Source organism: Labrus bergylta, chromosome 5, assembly GCF_963930695.1.
Source record: "Labrus bergylta chromosome 5, fLabBer1.1, whole genome shotgun sequence".
Classification (NCBI taxonomy): Eukaryota; Metazoa; Chordata; class Actinopteri; order Labriformes; family Labridae; genus Labrus; species Labrus bergylta.
The window spans coordinates 32302673-32324605 of record NC_089199.1 but is presented as its reverse complement, the minus strand read 5'-3'; the positions used below and the strand labels follow the sequence as shown (position 1 = coordinate 32324605).

The 21933-nt window shown below is 44.2% G+C and overlaps 1 protein-coding gene across 1 annotated transcript in view; it reads right to left on the bottom strand.

Moving 5' to 3' along the window:
• Nucleotides 1–21933, bottom strand: part of LOC109977864 (dedicator of cytokinesis protein 3) — a 165987-nt gene that overhangs the window by 67279 nt on the left and 76775 nt on the right. Inside the window, exons 3-4 of the mRNA XM_065955375.1 lie at nucleotides 20625–20665; nucleotides 4724–4779 (exon numbers count right to left, since the gene is read on the bottom strand). Coding sequence (XP_065811447.1) covers nucleotides 4724–4779; nucleotides 20625–20665 — 97 coding nt within the window. The remainder of the gene's footprint in view (nucleotides 1–4723; nucleotides 4780–20624; nucleotides 20666–21933) is intronic.

Sequence of the window (21933 nt, the reverse complement as noted above, 5' to 3'; positions counted from 1 at the left end):
ACTTCCGCATTGGCTTAATTTTTAAAGGTCGGAGGTTGCTGCTTGGTTTGAACGTTACGAGTCGTATTCTAAGTTGGTGAAAGCACTAATCCTCACCGCTTGGAAGCTTATTGTATTCATCGACCAAAATAACAAGTACATCCCATACTGTATGTCGTAATAACAGGACCTCGTCATTATGACACCTGCTCGCTCGGTGACAACATGCCAACGCCACAGAAAGGCTGAGGAATCGATCCAGGAACCTCCACGCTGTGAGGCGACAGCACCGCTCTGCAGCCCGAGACAAACACGGACATAAAAGAGGAACACACCCACACAGCAGCTGCAGAAATAAACTAGCCTTACAAGACTTCTTCTTCTGCAGTGAGTAATGGGTTACGTGCTAACCCTCCTCATGTTTCCAAACTAAGAACTGCTGTAACACCTGAAGACAGGACCTCAGCTCACCTCCCCGCCTTAAAAATCACTGTTCATCCTCTCCCCCCTCCTCTTTACAGACTTCTGAACATCGGGGAGTTGTTCGCTAAAATTGAAAGCTGAGTCACTCAGCCCTGCAGTCAGGAATAATGGAGTACCACACACACACACACACACACATCTCTTCTTCTTCTCTCTTTGACTCTCAGCTTGTTACTCTCCCGTATTCTTCCCTTTCTCTCTCTCTCTCCCTCCATCTCATAACTGATTAATTAATAAAAGCAGTGTGCCAGATAAGCCGATCTCCCTGCTGAGCTGTCGCTGCCGGCCGCCTGCTGATTTCACCCACATTAGTTACACTTGTTTCTGTCACGCTTCTCCTCCTCTTTTCCTCTGTTCTACTTTTCACTCCAGCTAATCCTCCCCTCCTTTTTCCCCTCCCTCATTCAGTTTTCTCTTTGTCCTGGCACATTTCCATCATCCCTCTCACTCAGCGCTCTTCTTCTCTCCAGGTTTTCCCCCCCCTCTATCCACTCTTTCTATTCTTTTTTCACTCCTGCTTATTCCCATTCTTCTCTCCCCTCTCTCGTTTCTCGCTCTCCTCCATCGTCTCCGTTCATCATTTTCCCCTCCTGCACTCTTATCTCCCCAGCTCTCATTCCTCTTCCTCCTTCACCTCACCTGACTTCTCTCGTTATTTTTCCTTTTGTGCGTAAATGTGCATCCGTATTCCCTCCGTGCATATACAACCTTCTCTTATCTCTCTTTGAATGTCTTTCTTCCCCACGCTCACATTTCTGTCCTCTATCAGTTTAAAGATACCCCCCTCCATCCTAATATTTATATATATAGCTCTACAGTATGCCCAGAATCCCAACTCTCTCTTTTATGTATGTTCAACACGTGCTCACTCCCAGCTCATCAAATACTGCAGCTTATTGGTTTGTTGCCCTAAGCTTCAAAATAACAATCTACTTTAAAATCAGACCTAAAAAGAATGATGTGCATATCCATCAAGCTGTTAATGTCAAGTCTTAAATCTATAATGTGTTTGTGAAGTTGCTTCAGTTTTTGAGCACCTTAAAGGAGCAATATGTAACTCTGACCCCTAGGGTTTAAAATAAGTACTGCAGTTTAAATTCTAAGAGAGCTGTCCCCCCCAAGTGGACTGAAATGAATTCCTGTTGTTGCTTTAATGTTTGGAGAAAGACGTCTTTAAAGAGTAAACTATGATTAACTGTTTTTCAGAAGCGAGATGTTACCCAGGACTGACCCATCCATTCAAAAAGAGTGTTCAGTGCACAGAACATTACATCACTTCTTTCATATTTAAACCGACTGCATTTCATTATAATCAATGGGAAGAAACAAAACAAAGCAAGTCTGTTTTATTCTGAAGGAAAGGCAAACTGCAGCGCATTCTCAAGCATCAGTTAAACAAAGAAATGGACGACAGAGAAAATCCTCCTGGGGAAAAAGAAAGTCTTTAACCTCCCTGATGCAGAACCTTTCCTTATGCTGCACACCTGCATGAGAGTCTGGGTGACACGGCACACTTAAAGTAATCTCAGGTGACGGCGCTCACTGGAGCTTCAAATCCCACCTCAGGGAACCGACACCAACAGGAGATGTTTGTTTAGCCGGAGATGTTAGAGGGGGAGGGGAACATGCAGGACTTCACGCTGATTTGATTTCCTCAAACCGTCATGTTGGTGTTTTTTAAAACGTCTTTCATAAACTTGTGCTTGTTCTGTTTGTGACAGCGTCTTGTGTGAGTCTGTGAAGGCAGCGTGTGTGTGTGTGTGTGTGTGTGTGTGTGTGTGTGTGTGTGTGTGTGTGTTGATTTGTTTGTCTCTGTGGGTGTGATCTGCAGTGCGGGGTGCTGTTTTCTGATATTTATAAATGTCAGCTCAGAGTGTGTTTATCCTGCAGAGAAGCAGACAGCTGGTGAGGCCGTCGTCTTCACATCATCCCCACAACTTGACGCAGTGTTGAAGTTGAAGGCTGCTGAACATCTGCGTTCACCTCCGTCTAAAATCAATAAATCACATTAAAATACATGTTTCACTTAAAGATGTATAGACATACATGTCTCAGTGTGATGATCTGAACAAATCAGACCCTGAATATGACTGGCAGCTTCTTCCCACTGTGTGTTTGGAGGTTTAAAGACCAACAAGATGAAAGAAAGGACAGATTTATGAACATTCAAATATTAACGGACGAGGCCTGACGTCATCCATCTGTGACTTTAAATACAGAACAGCTGCAGGAACAGATTCAGTTTGTGTTGTGTGTGAGTAGGTCAAGTTTCAGTTTGTCACTCAAGACTTTACTGTAATAATGCAGATAATCCTCTAATTGAGTCTGAATTGTTTTACTAGTTTTGTACTAAAATTAGACTTCAGCTGTGAAATGAATTCAGAGGCTTTATTAAAGGTCCAATCAGTGAGATCTGAACTAAATGATAAAGGTATCTTACTCTCTGATCATTAAGGAAACATGCTATGTTGAAGTGCTGGCTTCTCTGACAACAATGCAGCAGCCAGTATGTCCTCCTTCTAACTTTAGATTCTGCTCCTGAATGCTCTGGATTTGTTTGGACCAGAGAAGGTAGGCGCTTTTAAGACCCCCCCCACACGGCCGTTTTGGACACCCCTCAGTTTGTCAGATATGAGAGCAGTTATCAGGTCAACAGGTGTTGCAGCGATGGAAGCGGTCAAGAGAAGTGGTTCAGATAGAAGTGATTGTACCCGACCTAAAAAGCCTCTGCATGTTTCTAATAAGCTCCACGAGCAGAAACGTGCTCAAACTAGGATCAATATTGGAGATGCTTTTGAAAAATGGAGAGAGGTTAGAACACAGAAAGGTTTACAGACCCATGCAGAGCTGGATAAACACTGAAGCTTCAGAGTCCACCACATGGTGACCTGTGTGAGCATCCACTCTAGAGAGGAGGGGGGGGGGAGACAGCTCTCTATGATGTTTAGAATTTAGACTGCAGTACCCATTTTAAACACTAGGAGTCAGAGTTACATATTGCTCCTTTAAGGTGCTCAAAAACTGAAGCAACTTGATAAACACATTATAGATTTAAGACTTGACATTAACAGCTTCATGGATATGCACATCATTCTTTTAAGGTCTGATTTTAAAGTAGATTGTTATTTTGAAGCTTAGGGCAACAAACCAATAAGCTGCAGTATTTGATGAGCAGGGAGTGAGCACGTGTTGAACATACATAAAAGAGAGAGTTAGAATTCTGGACATGCTGTAGAGATATATAAATGTTAGGATGGAGTTACATAGTGCTCCTTTAATTCAGCTGAATTCTCTCCTTACACACTAAATAGTGCCTAAATGAAAACAAGAGCAGTGAAGCCTGCACACTTTCTCTCTACAGAGACACAAACACACACTCTTCAGAACACAGCCACACACATTTATTCATGATATTTCCAAACACACATGGTCGGTACTCTGTAACTATATGTGTCATCGTGCACCAGCCGCCCGGTTCAGTCCAACACTCTCCGTCTCTGTGCATTAACAAGTCTCTGTTTGGCCTGCAGGGCCTCTTCAAACAGTCGAGGAGTCACTAATTCCAATTAATTTACTCTCCCTGCCTCTAATTAAAAAACTCTTATGCAAATGGAGTCACGCTCTGTAACTCCGATTCATCGTAAGTTAGCAAAAACAGAAAAGGCTTTTCCAATGATTATGTAAATGTATTAAAATATGTACTCATGAACTTGGAAGAGAATCAGAAAAGAGGAGGTTCATACTTTATTTAGAGAGAATGGGACTCAAAAACAACTGATCCCAACAGAAAACAGGAATTAATCAAATTAGCTCTTAAATGTCTTCAGCTACAAGAAGAGACGAAGCCTCTGAGCTGTGGAGAATCTAAATATTAACTCGTGTGTGGTAGCTTCAAAGCTCCTCGGCCTGTGTTCTTAGACCGGCCTAACAGTGTTTGAAATGGTTTCAGGATGCTGAAGAGTGTTTGTGAGGGGATTTAGAGTTCTCTATCACAGCTTTGAAATCCAGAGCGCCAAAGAGACGGCGTGTTTGAGGGCTTCAGAGGTAGAAACAGATCTGGATCCTTTCCATCTCTGAGGCGAGCGAAACCAAGGGAGGAAGTGAGTGTGTGTGTGTGTGTGTGTGTGTGTGTGTGTGTGTGTGTGGAAGATGCTCTCACAGTGAACAGCTGAGTGAGCTATGACTACCTGAAGAATAAAACCAGAGAGAGAGAAACTTGTTGACTTGTTCTTGGTTTAGGTGAAGAGTTTGGTAAACTTACCCTCGGTTGGTGACGACGGCTTTCTTCAGGTGGATGTAGCTGGCTGGGAAAACTCCCTGCAGAGACACAGAAGAAGACAGCTGTGAGGACAACGATCCATTTTACAGAACTACAAACACCGTTCAGATGAACACACATCTCAAACCGTTCATTTCATGTTTGTGTCTTTTTAGGGACACACGTCAGCACTGTTAGAGTGATAGGATGTATTTTTATTCTGCTTTCTAGCACTGAATCTTTTCAGTCACTTAATCCACACATAGGTTTGTCTCAGCTAGTTCAGGTTCTGGTTCAGGTTCAGGTTCAGGTTCAGGTTCAGGTTCAGGTTCAGGTTCAGACCACTTTATGTATCCCAGAGGTGCAGCTCACTTTCACAGCCTGCCGAGTCTTATTAAAAGAAATCTAAACAAACAAACAAACAGTCACAGCAGCAATCAGACGAGTACACAACAGATCAGCACATAATAAGTATAAATATACTTAATATAAGTATATAGTATGTAAGAATATAAGTATAAATCCAGCTTTAGAGTATCTGTGTAACTTTGATTTAAACATCAGTGAATACATGATATATTAAAACAAAGTGACATGTTAAAGATTTGTTGTCTTCTCCTGATGCTAGCTCAACATGGACTTGCATACATTAACTCTGTAAGCTTTTAGTCACACACAAATGTTCTTCATGACAAAACTCCAAAATCCTTTAAATCCACCCGAACAGGAAGTGTCAGGCTGCACAGAGTCTGACTGTGTTCAGCTTCAACGAAAGTGACAAAACTTCTCCAGTCTGTTGCCAAACAGAGGGACTTCAGGTTTAGAGGGTTAGTAAAGTTGACTTCAGGTTTCAGAGGGTTAGTAAAGTTGATTTCAGGTTTCAGAGGGTTAGTAAAGTTGACTTCAGGTTTCAGAGGGTTAGTAAAGTTGATTTCAGGTTTCAGAGGGTTAGTAAAGTTGATTTCAGGTTTAGAGGGTTAGTAAAGTTGACTTCAGGTTTAGAGGGTTAGTAAAGTTGACTTCAGGTTTCAGAGGGTTAGTAAAGTTGACTTCAGGTTTCAGAGGGTTAGTAAAGTTGACTTCAGGTTTCAGAGGGTTAGTAAAGTTGACTTCAGGTTTCAGAGGGTTAGTAAAGTTGACTTCAGGTTTCAGAGGGTTAGTAAAGTTGACTTCAGGTTTCAGAGGGTTAGTAAAGTTGACTTCAGGTTTCAGAGGGTTAGTAAAGTTGACTTCAGGTTTCTTTTAAACCTCTGCTGCTCGCTGACCAGTTAAACAGACTGAACACATGTAGAGTGAAGACGACCCGCGCTGCACAACACTACTACTAAACACTCTGTGTCTCAGAGGTGCACTGTTCAATTATTCAAGAAGGGTAGGCTGAAGGTTATAAGGAAGCTGCTCTAACATGCAGGCTGAGAGGATTCATGTGTTTTAATATAACGCACATTACAGATAAAACTACAATTCTACAATTCACTTCGCAGACGAAAACTAAAAACATTTGATTCTTTCTCTGCCGGAGAAACAGAGGATTGCTCTCTCGGGGTGAAGGAGTTGAAGTATCTCGGGGTCTAGTTCACGAGTGAGGGTAGGATGGACCGTGAGGTTAACAGGTTGGCTCGGCGTTGGCAGTAATGTAGGCGTTGTGTTGGACCGTCTGGGTGAAGAGGGGGCGGAGCCTGAAGGCAAAGCTCTCGATTTACCGGTCGATCTACGTTCCGACCCTCACCTGTGGTCATGAGCTGTGTGTAGTGAACCAAAGAATAAGATCCAATCGGCTGAAATGAGTTTCCTCTGGAGGGTGTCTGGGCTCAGCCTTAGAGAGAGGGGGCGGAGCTTAGACATTCAGGAGGAGCTCTGAGTGGAGTCTCTACTCATTCACATTGAAAGGAGCCAGTTGAGGTGGTTCAAGGATCTAATTAGGAACCTCCTGGATGCCTCGTTCTCTGCAGGGTTTCTATTTCCCGCCTGGCCTTGGAAGACCTTGGAACCCCTCAGGAGGAGCTGGAAAACGTTGCTGGGGAGAGGAAGCGCTTGCTGCCAACGCTACCCGACTTCTGATAGCGGAAGAAGATGGACGGATGATTTGTTGTTAAATTTCTTACTGGAGCTGCAGGAACCTCAGCAATAATACATCAAATGAAGTTTATTACTTTTCTATTTCTACACCTTTTTATTTCAACTCAACCGTTGTGTTTACTTTAAAACTCTCGTCTTGATTTATTTATTCTTTGGAGTGATAAATAACAGCTGGAGGGTCTGTGAAGAGGGAGCATAATTAGCTGTTTTAGTTTCAGGAGATTTATTATGTGCTTGGATCATAACCACAAAAAAAGAGTTTTCAGGCCTGAGGATGCAGTTTGTTTGTGCGTTAATAAAAAACATGTTTGTGTTAGCGCTCGCTTCATCGTGTTAAATGACAGTCTTGAAGATTTGTCCCTCATGAGCTCCTTTCAAATACGCTCTCCTGAAAAATGTTCTAGATCATTTTCAGGAGGACTGCTGCTGAAATCCTCCTGATGGGATTGTTCACACATGCAGGTGAATTCTCCTGATTATATCCTGCTGCGTTCTCACATCAGCTCACTCTGACTTTCTGCAGAATAAACACGAGGAGGCTGGAGGAAAAACTTCAGGGTGTTTGTGTTCACACATGACGCTCAGCCTGGAAACATCAGGAGATTTGTGCAGGTGTGAAAGCACAACAAGATGTTTGTCACAAAGTTTTACAGAGATGCTCCTGCTCCTCAACTTGCTCCAGCATTCTTACTTTTTAAATCATTTCTCCTTTAAAGTTGCAAAGCAGCAGATGTGAGACGCTGTGCTCGCCGCAGGTCTCTGACAGGCCAATCAGTGACTCTGCAGCAGGCGGGGCTCCCGGTGTGAGGACCCGCCGCGCAGCTCCGTGGTCGCTTTTACTGCTTAAGTATTAAAGTTAGCATCACTGCTGCAGAGCTGGGTGTTAATATTTCAAATGAAGTTATTTGCTCCAGCAGGTCTCCCTTCTTTATCTTAAATACTTCACGTTGTACTCTTCCTCCAACGTGGAAGTAATTAGGCCTTTAGTGATACAAAACCCTCGCAGCTCAAGTGACTGGGGAGATATTTTATGGAACTGGAGAGAGTAGGAAAAAAAGAAATGTTGAATTAGCAAAATGAAGCCGCAGCTGCAGGAGTCCACCGAGGAAAACCTCCACACAGGAGGGATTTCATTTCTATATGCTACTGCATGTTTTAGAGAGGAGAGGGAGAGCAGACTGAATCTATTTAAGGAGTGTGTGTGTGTGTGTGTGTGTCTGTGTGTGTGTGTGTGTGTGTGTGTGTGTGTGTGTGTGTGTGTATCTGTGTGTCTGCTTGTGCTCAGCTGTTTGTTCATGTATAAAAACATCCCTGTGTTCCCTTCTGTAGGCTACACGCTGTGAGTGTTAGTATCTATTTATGTTTCCCTCAGTTGTCAGACAGTCTGCAGAAATGTTCATAAAGCATCCGATAAGGTGTCAACAGATCTGTGTGTGTGTGTGTGTGTGTGTGTGTGTGTGTGGGGTCAGAGGAGAATGTCTCTCTCTGTCCCCTCATGTATAATAACCCCGCCTCGATTCTTTAAGACACCTCTCTGACTGAGGCGTGTTCTGCATCGTCTGTCAGAAAACATCCCATAATACTACACGGTGGAACAGTTAGATCTCTTATTTACAAGTTTTTGAAGGAGAGAGAGAGTCACAGAGTGTTGAGGATATAAGGAAACCAGCATGATGGTGCTGAGGAGAAACAGAGATACTGTGTTAACAGGTGGAGGTGAAGTCTGCAGGGAGCTCCATCAGCTTCCTGTCTGCATCAGAAACACTCACTTTGTCCTCTTTGTCCTCTTTGTCCTCTTTGTCCTCATGACTCTGATGCATCCTAACAAATCTGTCATGATTTGGTCTTATTTAGTTTTGTATTTCAGCGTTTAGGTTTCCATGTTTTAATTTCTCCTGTTTCTCCTAGTGTTGCTTGTTTCCCTCGTGTGTTTCTTAGTTTAGTCTTCAGTGTTTCCTGTGTTAGTTTGTCATTTCATATCTTGTGTCCCTCTATGTTCTAGTGTGTCTTGATGTTTCCCTCCATGTTGATTGCCCTCATTGTCTTCACCTGTGTCTGATTACCCCATGTCTCTGTGTTTCTTCCCCTCTGTGTCAGTTCATTGTCAGATGTGGTATGTTAGTTGTCAGTCTCCCAGTCAGTCCTCGTGGCTGCCGTGATTACATTTTGACTTTTCAAGATACTAAGTGTTTGTTTTGCCTTTGGCCTATTTGTTTATTAAATATATTTAGTTTATTCTGCAGGTGGGTTCAGTTCCTTGTTTTTCCCCTGAACATAACAAAATCAAAGGAAACATTTGTCTTTCTGATGGTTCACTGGTCCATTAAAGCGTCTATATCAGACATAAACTTATACTTTACGATTCCAGGACGATTTAGACCTGATTTGAGTCGTTACACTCGCTTTGGAGTCGGGCCGGATTTCAGCCCTGTGTCAGTTGTGCAGGGTGCTCTGAGGCACAACGTTTAATCCCCGTTAGATCAGCTGATCCCGATTGGTCCAATGAACTTCTGACAGAGACAGAGAAATATATTTAATAACTTCTACAATGACAACGTACCACCACAGCCATGATGATATAAAGCACTTATTGACAGTCTTATTAATAGACCAGCGCTGCTATGATAACAAAGCTGAATGTAGACACACACACACACACACACACACACACACACACACACACACACACACACACACACACACACACACACACACACACACACACACACACACACACACACACACACACACACACACGGAGCACATCTTGTTCCTGTCTCTGCTTAGTTAGCTGTGACACTGAATGGTTGTTAACAGGTCAGTGCACTCTGAACACCTCAGGCTCTTCTCTGAAGCTACCGGGATCAAAGTGTGTGTGTGTGTGTGTGTGTGTGTGTGTGTGTGTGTGTGTGTGTGTGTGTGTGTGTGTGTGTGTGTGTGTGTGTGTGTGTGTGTGTGTGTGTGTGTTGTGCTGTTCTTAATTTAGCTGATGGTGTTGAAGCAGGAGCTCACTTAAAAAGGTCAGCTCGTTACAGAACACCAGAGGAAAGAGAAACACGGAGACAAAAGATGATTCAACGAAGAAGAGAGAAAGAAAAAAGACAAAGAATTTATAAGACACAAAAAAAAAAAGTCAAAGATGAGCGAACAAGAGAGGCACAGGAGGACACTAACGCCGAATCAGGCTGTGGTTAAAAATGTCATCCACCCACAAATTACCCTCCAGTGTCCCCTCTGCATACACTGCACATCACCTTGATGTGACCGGTGGTTAAAGGGCCTTCAGGGGACCAGTTACTGCTCCACACCTGAGATAAGACGCGTCTCAAAGAGTAAAAAAAGAAGAAGGAAACGATGAAACAAGGACTTTTCATCGAGACAGACGGATGTAAAATAGAGAAACCAGACTCAGAAAAGATGGAGGCAGAGAGAGACACAACATCTACTCTCCGTTCTGTTCTACCTGATGACTCCTTAACGGTGTTTACTGATTAACTAAAACAGAAACAGACGGCTGTTTGTGTCCCCCAATTGTCCAATAATGGTTTATTATCCACCCAAACACCCAAAGCAGACGGGCTCTATTGTCCGTACAAGTGTCTGTGGGATTGTGTGTAAATGAGAATTAAACAATATTGGCTTTAATTCACATTTATAAACAAATACTGCATCATGTTCATGCTCAACAGAATAAACACAGTGACCTTATTTGTCGTGCTATAATTAAAGTAAAGCTGCTCCATCGTCCCATCTGACAGGATTTTATTGTTCTGGTTTGTTCTGGTTGACTCTGAGCTGGTGTGTTTCCTCCAGCCAACGACAGCGCAGCAGGTGAGTTTAGGAGTGGAAACAATTCAGTGATTGGATGCGATTCAAACCGGAGAATATGACAGACTTGGATGTCGCGGCAAAGTTTAGGATCAGATCATTCGTGCAAGTGAGGATTAAATGATCTCAGTTTAAAGGTGACATATCCTCCTCTTCTTCAGTTTAAATAAGTCTCAGAGCTCCTCAAAACATGTGTGTGAAGTTTCTTGTTCTAAATCCACTCTGATCCTGTATTTGATCATGTCTATAAACCCCTCTATTTCAGCCCTGCTCAGAACAGGCTGTTTCTGTGTCTGTACCTTTAAATATGTAAATGAGCTGTGTTTGACCACGCCCCCTCTCTGGAAGGACTTGGGTGTACTCGGTGCTTTCTCGCTCCATGTCCTATTGTTTACGGTGAGAAGGCAGACTCAGAGGGCAGAACAAACACCTAGCTGTGGGAGTGTCACCCACCTGGGGGAGGGGCTACTGCCCTTTGTGATGTCATGAAGGAAACATCTCCAAACGGCCTGTTTGAGCACACATTTTCTGAAAAGTGGAGCAGGCAGAAAAGGGAGAGGATGGACTTTTCTCATCATTGTGGGGTTTGTAGACAGACTGGGGACACATGTTAGAGTTAGAGGAACATGGGGAAGAGGATTTTAAAGAATATGTGATCTTTAAGTCTGAATCTTTTTTTTAAATCTTTAACAACAAAGAGGTGAGATTTGATCCAACAGCTGTAATTCCATCAGATTACTCTGGGACCTCTGGGGCTTATCATGAACTCCAACACTTCAGTCTCCCTGACTTCAGGACTCTGAAATGTTTTTACTTTAATATGAAAGGTCAAAGGTCGAACTGAAGTGTTAAAAGCCCAGGTTTTGTTCAGCTTTTAAAGAAACATCAAGTTAAAATACAGCAGCACAAAGCGAGAGGCAGTCGTCTCTAAACGTTCTCCTACAGAGTGTAGGTGGAGAACATTTAGCCCTGAGGTCACATCACATTAAAACACTTTAAATATCACCGTGTTCACAGCACACAGATATCAGACGGGGCACAAAGGTTCAGAAGTCCTGCTTAACACAAGAGCAGATTGAATTGTTTTAATGTGTAATTTTTTACTCTTCACACACTCAGCTCAGTGTGACCTCTGACCTCTGTGGGAGGAACTGATCCCGGCTCTTCGGTTATAAACACACACGGAGGGCAGAGCGTCGAGTGAAGCAGAGAAACACACCTCTCTGTGCGTTCTCCTCCTCTTTATACATCCCAGTAAGACAAAGAATGAAACCAATGTGGTGAAGGACTCTGTGTCACTTATAGCTGCTTATAAAATACACATTCCTATGAAGCTACAGAACCAGGCGGAGGTGATAATGACGACAGCAAAGGACAAAAGAAGAGAAAAGATCGACAAGACCTACTAAAGGAGGCAGCCATGATGATCAGGTGGGTCATACAGGACTTCAGATACGATGTAGTGTAGGGGGCAGAGTAGGGAGGGAGTGTGTACACACACAAACCATGTCCATCATCACCGCAAGTTGCTAGGCAACCAAAACGATAAGTCAGGAAGGTAGCTACTTTTAAAATGCACAATGTATCTGAACACTATTCAGGAACGCCCCGGCCTTTCTTCTGTTGAGGAGGAGGAGACGAGAAGCAAAGGAGAAGAAGAGGGCGAGTGTTTTTGTGGAGTTCAGGTCCGTCATGGAGCTGCAGGTCTATAAAGACTGATTCCAGGTTTACTTTGAGAGGGAGCACTTTGAGAGCCTGTAGGGAGAGCTTCACCAAGATCACCTGAGTGAGGACAAACTTTAGGCAGAACGTCTGGGGATATATAGAGCTGATCTTCTCTCCTATTGGATGCACCACTGAGCCACAGCCGCCCACACTACATGCAAACCTCCATCCAAGTAAACATTCAGCGACATCTCACACACAGGGTCTCCTCGGCTCCGTGGGGAAAACTTTACTGTACGTAAGAAAATGTAAAGGAACATTTTTGGGTAATGATCACGAGCCAATCACAGCACAAGAAGGCAGAATGACTCTAAAATATGAAAGTTTCTCCGTTACTTTTTCCTGCATGTTTTATATTTAAGGTCGTTTTTACCCCGGCAGAGCAAAGAGGATGTGGGTACAAGACACGCTGTGTAGGCGGCAAAACTACAGGGAATATCAAACATTTGGAAAAGAGCGCCAGACGCCTTTCTGAAAAGTTGAAAGCACAAAAAGGCGCCGTGCTCGGACAAAAGACGCTGGGCGCTGCACGTTTCTCAGGAGCTGCGAACGCTCTCTCCTCAATGAAAACTGGCGCTCAGAAAAAAGTGCTAGGTTGACACGGGGCCTTACTTCGACCCCTTTCCATCTTTGTGCCATCATCACTTCCTGTTTTCTTTTTCTGTTTCACTGGTCGTCTTCCTCTCTTCCTGTTATTCTTCTGTTACAGTGATTACACTCTCCTCCCGCCTGCTCATGAAGCTGCTGATAAACTGTCAATCACTGTATTTAAAGTGTTTAACCTCGTTTTCCTTCTTCTGTCATCACAGAGTTCATCCTCCAAACACAACCAATCACGTCTCTCCTCTTCCATTCAGAGCTCGTCTATTGTCTCCTGCTCCGCTCGTCCTCTTTGTTGGGAGCAAGAGAAAGGATTGTGTAATTCTGACATGCAGCGTCACTGCTGGGTAATTTCTCTCTGTGGTTCTGAGTCTGTGTGGATGATAAATTAACGACTTCCTTCTTTGTTTCCGTTCCATTCTTAAACGTTGAGCGTGCTCAAAGAGTCAGAAGACATGCTGTCATTTTCTCTGTACGCTTTTTAGAGGCATTCAAATCCACACTACATCGTATCTCTCTCATCGCTGTACAAAACTAGTCAAAATGAAAGGGGTGGGGGGGGGGAGGGGGGGGGGGGGGTGCCTGGTGGTTTGTATATCTAACGCCACGTCTGCCGGGCGCAGAGATTACAGCTGATGTTCATATCAGAGTTTTTGCAGAATCTGAGAGCGAGGAGCCAAACGTTGATGATCCATGTTTAAATGAGCCGATGACCGGGACTAATGCACGCCAAGCACCGTCCCAACGGCTCCTATCATTCTGTGTGTGTGTGTGTGTGTGTACGTGTGTGTGTGTACGTGTGTGTGTGTGTGTGTGTGTGTGCGTGTGTGCGTGTGTGTGTGTGTGTGTGTGTGTGTGTGTGTGTGTGTGTGTGTGTGTGTGTGCACTTGGCCCAGCGTGGTTGGCAGACAGGTGTGTGTGTGTGTGTGTGTGTGTGTGTGTGTGTGTGTGTGTGTGTGTGTCTGGCAGCCTAGAGCAGCAGTCACCTCACAAACCTAATGCCCTTCACTGCCCTGCTGCGGGAGGTTCATCAGACACACACACACACACACACACACACACACACACACACACACACACACACACACACACACACACACACACACACTAATGCGCATAGGAATACACACATGTATTTTATTTAAAGCAGACAAGGGACGAAACAGATGAGAGAGGTGCTGGAGGGAAACACACGCGCACACACACACACACACACACACACACACACACACACACACACACACACACACACACACACACAGCCTGCTGCTGCGTCTTCTTCTCTAAACAGAAACATGTGTTTTATATTTAAAGGTCACTAAACGTCTCTGAAGACGTCGTTAGTTTGATCCGTTTAAAGACGAGCTCATGAGGGAGATCAGCGTCGTTACGTTCTGTTAGTCAGCTCCACAGTTACTGAAGCACAAGCAGGAAAATATGATCATATCAAACATAATCTAAATATGAGGGACAGGCCTAACGGTCAGAGTGTTTAAACTTGATATTAAGACCTGACAGTGAAGAGAGCGCTGTCAGTTCACTTTGTGATGAACTCTTTTCAGACACATGTTAAAGTTTGAATCTTCAGTAACAGCCCACAGAGACATCACAGTTAACTTTGACTTTATGTTTAGTTCGTGCATGAGCTGTCCTGTGCTGAAGTACACCTCTTTAAAGCGTGCCAGGGCAGAGGAAGTGTGCCAAGCACCCACACTCGTCAAACGAGCTGGACTTCAGGGGTGACGTGTGATTGGGCACGGTACAGATTGCCTGGTGTGAGTGCATCATCATTATCCTTCAGCCACAGCTGGAGGGATTACAAAGTTTTTAGGTCCTCCAAAGTTTGGAGCAGAAAGACTGAAAGCATCGTTTGCATTTCAGTTCACAGTGAACACTCTGATAAAGTCTTCTCTCATTGGAGCACGCTGTTATGCAACACTTTCTGTACATGTGCTACACCTTTAAAGGCTTCTGCAACAATAACTCTGATTTCTATGAAAGCTTCCCAGTTCAGTGTTTGTGTGAGAGAAGAGTCTGTTCCCCCTCTGTGATCAGCTGGTTCCTATCCACATCTGATGTTTCACACATTCTGCTCCTCACTGATGCCCTGACAGTGTTGTTAATCTGGATACCGATAAACCTCATAGCGTGAGAGCTTTCTGCTGGAATAGAGACGAGTCGGAGCGGGACGGTATTTCCTGAGGGAGACACAGCGATTCGTTTCGACCAGCGAGCTCTTTGTGGAGGAACCAGGTGATTAGGGTGGAACTAACAGGATTGGGCTGCTGCCTCGCTGCTGGGAGAGGGAGGCAGCACACACACACACACACACACACACACACACACACACACACACACACACACACACACACACACAAACAAAAGGCATGCAAACATATGAGAGAGCAAACTCTGGCATGCAATTGTTTGCTCACGAATGCATCTGTCTCTATTTACTTTGTTCTAAAAACACGCACTCAAAGATTACTGTGCACACTCTTTGTTCTGTTTATGTTCAGATGTAAAACAGCTCAATACAATCTAAACATTTAAACAACAACCTTTGCAGTTTTCCAGATATGAGAGCAGTTATCAGGTCAACAGGTGTTGCAGCGATGGAAGCGGTCAAGAGAAGTGGTTCAGATAGAAGTGATTGTACCCGACCTAAAAAGCCTCTGCATGTTTCTAATAAGCTCCACGAGCAGAAACGTGCTCAAACTAGGATCAATATTGGAGATGCTTTTGAAAAATGGAGAGAGGTTAGAACACAGAAAGGTTTACAGACCCATGCAGAGCTGGATAAACACTGAAGCTTCAGAGTCCACCACATGGTGACCTGAGTGAGCATCCACTCTAGAGAGGAGGAATTTAGACTGCAGTACCCATTGTAAACACAAGGGGTTATAGATTGCTCCTCTTCATTTGTTTTAAGATTTGCACCTCACTTTTCTTGAACATGTTTTCTCTAATCGTTTATTTTCATGGATGTTTTGGGTGTTTAACAACCTTGTTTCTCTTCCTCTGCTATATCCTGCTGTTTTCACTAATGACAGAGTTTCCTCTCAGTCTGTGCAGCACATCAACAGAATGACGCTCTCACATAAACACTCCTTATAACGGTGTTGTTTTATCTCCTTTGATTCACATTTCTCCTGAAGCTACCACAGCTGTTTCTGAGCCTATTTCAGTTTAGAGTTTACAGAAGAATTCAGATTTCTTCACAGTAATGATCCTGTAAAAGATCATCTTTGCAGACTGGAACAGGTGTTAAAAATCAAACATCTCAGCCGTTCTTTAACAGGACTCCTCTGTAGATAACTTTAAATTCACGGCCTCCTGCTGCTGAGTTACTCGTCTTCAGAGAGAGCGAGAAGACTTTGTGGCCTTTGATCCGTCTGAAGTAGAATAATGATATGAGCCGAGATTTAACAGATAAAGGTTTTAAATCCTGACATCTCTATTTCAGTCTTTTGTGTTTCTGTTGAAACCAAAGTGAAAGAGAGTTGCTGTAAGTCGGGAGACGAGGTGACGGACTCCAGTTTTTTTTAGCATCCTGTTCTTGTGTTTGTGCATGTGAACAACGTGGTAAATGGTAAATGGACTTGAGCTTGTATCTTTTTCTAGTCTTCTGACTACTCAAAGCGCTTTTACACCTCAGGTCACACCTACACATTCACACATGGTAGAGGCTGCTGAGTAAAGAGACTATCAGAAGTAACTCATTCATTTATACGTCGACGATGAAGCAGTGGGAGCAAATTGGGGTTTAGTGACATGCCCAAGGACACATCGGTCATGTGGCTAACTTTCAGTCAACCTAAGAGCTGGAGCTGAGCTGCGCCCACCTGTCAATCAGGTCAGCTACACGCCTTATTGTGAATAACTCTTATCCTTCATCAAATCAAAACTGATGAGTCATCAAAACATTCACCCCCCGTACAGTGTGTGTCCATCCAGACATGAGCTAATCACACCTATTTGGTTTTTTGAACCAGGCTGTAAACATGTTCATCTCTGCTGTAAAAACAGGCTGTTTAGAATGGGTGTGTATGTGACTTCCTGTGCTTCTGCAGCACAGCCTCTAGTGGACACTCGAGGAACTGCAAGATTTTACACTTCAGCATCAGCTTCATTTTTCAACATCGCAGGTTGCCACTTGATACCATATCCCCAATATGATCAACACCAGGATAGGCTCATATCCGGGATACTCCAGGCCATGTAAACACACTGAATGTTTGATGCCAGTACAGCTCTGTTGTCTCTCTCTCTCTCTCTCTCTCTCTTGCTCGCTCTCGTTCTCTGCTATTTGATTTGCATGAGGAAACCTGAGCAGCAACTTTTCTCTTCTATTATCCCCGCTGTGCTGCATCCCATTGCCCTTGCTGTAACCTACAGAAATGAGTGGCAGTGTGCCGCCCACGGCCAAGCTGTTATGTTAGTCCACTATAAGTCAGGCTTTTCTCTGGAGGGGCCGCCTTGGAAGCTCTCAACAAGATCACATTTTCACTTTCAAGCCAGCTTCTTTTTTTTTCCCAGCCGACCTTCACCCTGTGTGTGTACCTGCAGGATGCAAGATAAGAACCTGCTGTGTGCACGACTCTTACTCACAGAGCAGCAGCTCACATGCTCACACTGCTACCATCTTTATCGTGTTTGAGTGTTTGAGGAATCACATTTCACCTCGGTCACATCTGCAATAAATAGCCTTCACCCTCGTTTTAGAACGAGCTTTATCCACTTGGTGTGTCTCCTCACTCTCATTATATTTTCTCTTCTTTGCCGCTCATCACACCAATCACTGAATTGTATCCACTCCTGAACTCACCTGCTGCGCTGTCATTGGCTGGAGGAAACACACCAGCTCCGCCCAGAAACGTCCCGAGTCAACCAGAACAAAAATCCAGTCAGAGGACAGAGTCTCTGCAGACACAGTCACCACCACACATGTATGGAGGCCCAGAAGGGACGATGGAGCAGCTTTAATTTTTAGGAAATAGCTATTGACTTTATTTAATTGCACAATATTCAGTAACTGACTCATTGTTTTTATTTCCTTGTGTTTTTTATTTTTGGATATCAAAATAGACAAAACCTTTGCACATCCATTTCTCAACACTTGAGGTCGCCGCTTGGTCTGAGCTGATGATCTCTCTTATTTGTTCATACCTAAAATTTCTGCAGCACACCAGTGCCTTCTAGAAGTAGTAAAGCTAGACAGAAAAGCCTCTTACACGACCAACGGAGCAAGATGGAGCAAAGAAGAATCACACAGAGGGCCGGTGCCTTCAGGAGAGCGGGACCAGAACCCTCAATGGTGATGATCTTTTTTTATTTAAAGACTAAAAAACCAGAAGCCTGTTAGCTTGTTATCAAGACATGGTGCTTTTAAAAATAGAGAGAGAGAGATAGAGAGGGAGAGAGAGAGGGAGGAGAGAGAGACAGAGAGAGAGAGAAAGAGAGAAAGAGAGAGAGAGACAGAGAGAGAGAGAAAGAGAGAGAGAGAGAGAGAGAAAGAGAGAGAGAGAAAGCGAGAGAGAAAGAGAGAGAGAGAGAGAGAGAGAGAGAGAGAGAGAGAGAGAGAGAAAGAGAGAGAGAGAGAGAAAGAGAGAGAGAGAGAGAAAGAGAGAGAGATGTATATAAAGTTGTTGTTGTGACTCATTTCCAGGAGGGTGAGGATGCTGCTGTTAATCACGCTGCACTGCATTCATCAGACTTTATATTTAAAAAACGCACTGCAGCATCTGGAAAAGTTAACGTCACATTCTGCTCTCTGAAAGCACAAACATATTAACAACGCTCCTCTTCCTATTCAAACCTAATCAGACCAAAGTTGTTTCCTCTAAAAGCTTTTTTTAACCCTTTACATCTCCTCCTCCACATCCAGATCTCTTCTCTAGTCCCTGCTGACGAGCATCTTCACAGGATGTTCACAAGCTGGAGATAACTGTGGTGACAATCGTTGACCTGAGGTCTTTTCTGCTGATTCACTTTGAAATACATAAATATGATATGATGTTGGAGGTCCATACTAAACCTCACCAACGTTTTATAAAGTTGTCGCCATAAACCTCTGAACGAGAGGTCACGAGAACTCTGCGAGACTTGTCCAGAACTGGACATCAGGTTCTGTTGACCTATCAGAGCAAAGCATGGAGCAAAAATTGGAGGACACGCCCACCTCAGCAGCTCTTTCAGGGACACGCCCACCCGGAAAGTCAAATTTCCCTAAGACAACAAACAGAGCTGGACAATCAGAGCAAAGTGGGCACATGGGGAGGGGAGGGGGAGGGGCTTAAAGAGACAGCAGCTGATATTGTTGGATGCTGCTCTTCAACATCACAAAGGTTTTTCCGGCAGAAAAGCGCTGGCCGTGCGCTCGGGAGAATTTGTATTGAGCGTTTGTCTGCTGAGTAGAAAAGCGCTGCACGTCCGTCCTGTTTCTATGACGACAGTGTGTTGACAACGGCCACTGTGTGACCGACACTGCTCCGTTACTTTTACACGATTTAACACATTACTACTACACGATCTGTAGGTGGCGGGGAATATCATACATTTGAAAAAGAGCGTCGGTGAAGTCAACAACGTCTTTCTAAAAAGTTGAAAGATTTTCGACTTGAGCGCTCAGAGCGAAAAAGACTCATTGAAAACAACTGAAAAAAAGACACTGGTGCTCCGAAAAAAGCTCTAGGTGGACACGAGGCCTTATTGAGATTACTTTTTGTTATCCAGAAAAAAGAGAAAGTTATGTTCTGAAGATGACTCATAACTTCTGTGTGAAAAAAGAAAAACTCCTCTGAATCCTTTTGTTTGGAGTCAAGAATACTTGTCAGGCTTTGAGATCTTCTCTCCATTGTATAAAGACTTGTTTGTAAAGGCTTCATCTGACTAAAGCAGAATCACATCAGGTGCATCTTCAGGGCAAACAAGACTTCATCTCTGCAGAAATCATCAAGTCACATCAGAGTCAAATTTTCTGTGAGGCAGAGAGCTTCTTAAAGACAGAGAGCTACAGGCTGTTGCTGCTTTGAGAAGTCAGACCATGAATCACAAAACAGAGCCGGTCTCCTGTTACTAAAAACATGCTACCATCAGGAGGATCAAACCATTACAGGCTGAGTAAGAACATGAAACAAACAGCAAATAAGTAAATATTAGTGGATGAAGCCTGAGTGAGGTCACGCGTCTGTTCCTGCAGGGGGCGCTGGAGTCCACTGGAGGAGCTTCCAGTAACGCAAAATGACGCTCTGCCGCCGCAAGCCCAGCCGCCGCGAGTATTTCAGATTCTGAACTACAGGACCTTAGTGGGAGTGGCCTGCGGTGCTGTGCATTGAGCCAAAAAGACACTTTCTGCCTTTTCGCGGCCAAGAAGGCACCAACTTCAAAATGTATTTCACATTTCTACATATATGACCCAATGTCAGTACAGAGTCATGTTTCAACGGGTGAGGTATCCCTTTAAAGGGTCAGACCTGGGGCCCCAAGCTGTGTCCTGCCTGTTGACAAGCATAGTCTCTGAGTAAAAGACATCGCTGCACATAAGAAACACATTCATCAACGTTATCTGGACGGAGACGGAGATAAAGAGTCTCTGAGAGGTGGACTGAGTAAATAAAACAGAGGAAAGTAAAGTTTGACGAGTCAAAAAGAAGCCGTCAGTGTGTCTTACCTTGACATTTGGTTTCCTGGTTGAGAATCCTCGGTACCATCCTGAAAGAAAAAAACACAAACACGAGTGAGTCAGACTGACGAGAAGAAACAGGACGATTCAGTGAAGAGATAAAAACGGTTATGAGTCAGCAGCTTGACTGAATGTGCAAGGACACTTTGGAGAATGACATTTACCAACAAGAAGATCTTTGTTTGCAGGAGAACAAAAACCTTAAAGTCACCTCACAAAGACAGTGCTGATGAATGGAAATGTTCATGAGAACTCGGGTTTAAACTGCTTATAAGACAAAGTCAAGCTCACAGGTCATCACTGTAACGAAGAAGTAGAGACAGTAGTGATGGACCTCAGGTCAGCAGCTAGTTTGTACCAGAGTAACTCGCTTGACTTTGATCTGATTCTGGGTACGGCTAACAGACCGAGGGCCCGGGTCGGGTTGTAGTCTGTGAGCAGCTCAGAAAAATACTCAGGAGCTGAACCATTGAGAGCTTCATGGACTGAAGGATTTAGAAAGTGATTCTGTTGTTGGACAGGAGTGATGTGTTCAACTGTTCTTGTACGTGTCAGGACTCTGGCTGCTGAATTCGGTTTAAGTTTGAAGTCTTCCTACAGATTGTTTGGATAGCCCGGTATAAAGAGCGCCTCAGTCCTCTGACCTGGTTGAGATGGATGCATGGACTCATTTCTCTGCGTCTGTTTGGGACGTGAATGATCAGAGTTCTCTACAGTACCTGTGATGGGGCCTCTACAGTACATGTGATGGGGCCTCTACAGTACCAGTGATGGGGCCTCTACAGTACCAGTGATGGGGCCTCTACAGTACATGTGATGGGGCCTCTACAGTACATGTGATGGGGCCTCTACAGTACATGTGATGGGGCCTCTACAGTACATGTGATGGGGCCTCTACAGTACATGTGATGGGGCCTCTACAGTACCTGTGATGGGGCCTCTACAGTACATGTGATGGGGCCTCTACAGTACATGTGATGGGGCCTCTACAGTACATGTGATGGAGCCTCTACAGTACATGTGATGGGGCCTCTACAGTACATGTGATGGAGCCTCTACAGTGCATGTGATGGGGCCTCTACAGTGCATGTGATGGGGCCTCTACAGTACATGTGATGGAGCCTCTACAGTGCATGTGATGGGGCCTCTACAGTGCATGTGATGGGGCCTCTACAGTACATGTGATGGGGCCTCTACAGTACATGTGATGGGGCCTCTACAGTACCAGTGATGGGGCCTCTACAGTACATGTGATGGGGCCTCTACAGTACCTGTGATGGGGCCTCTACAGTACATG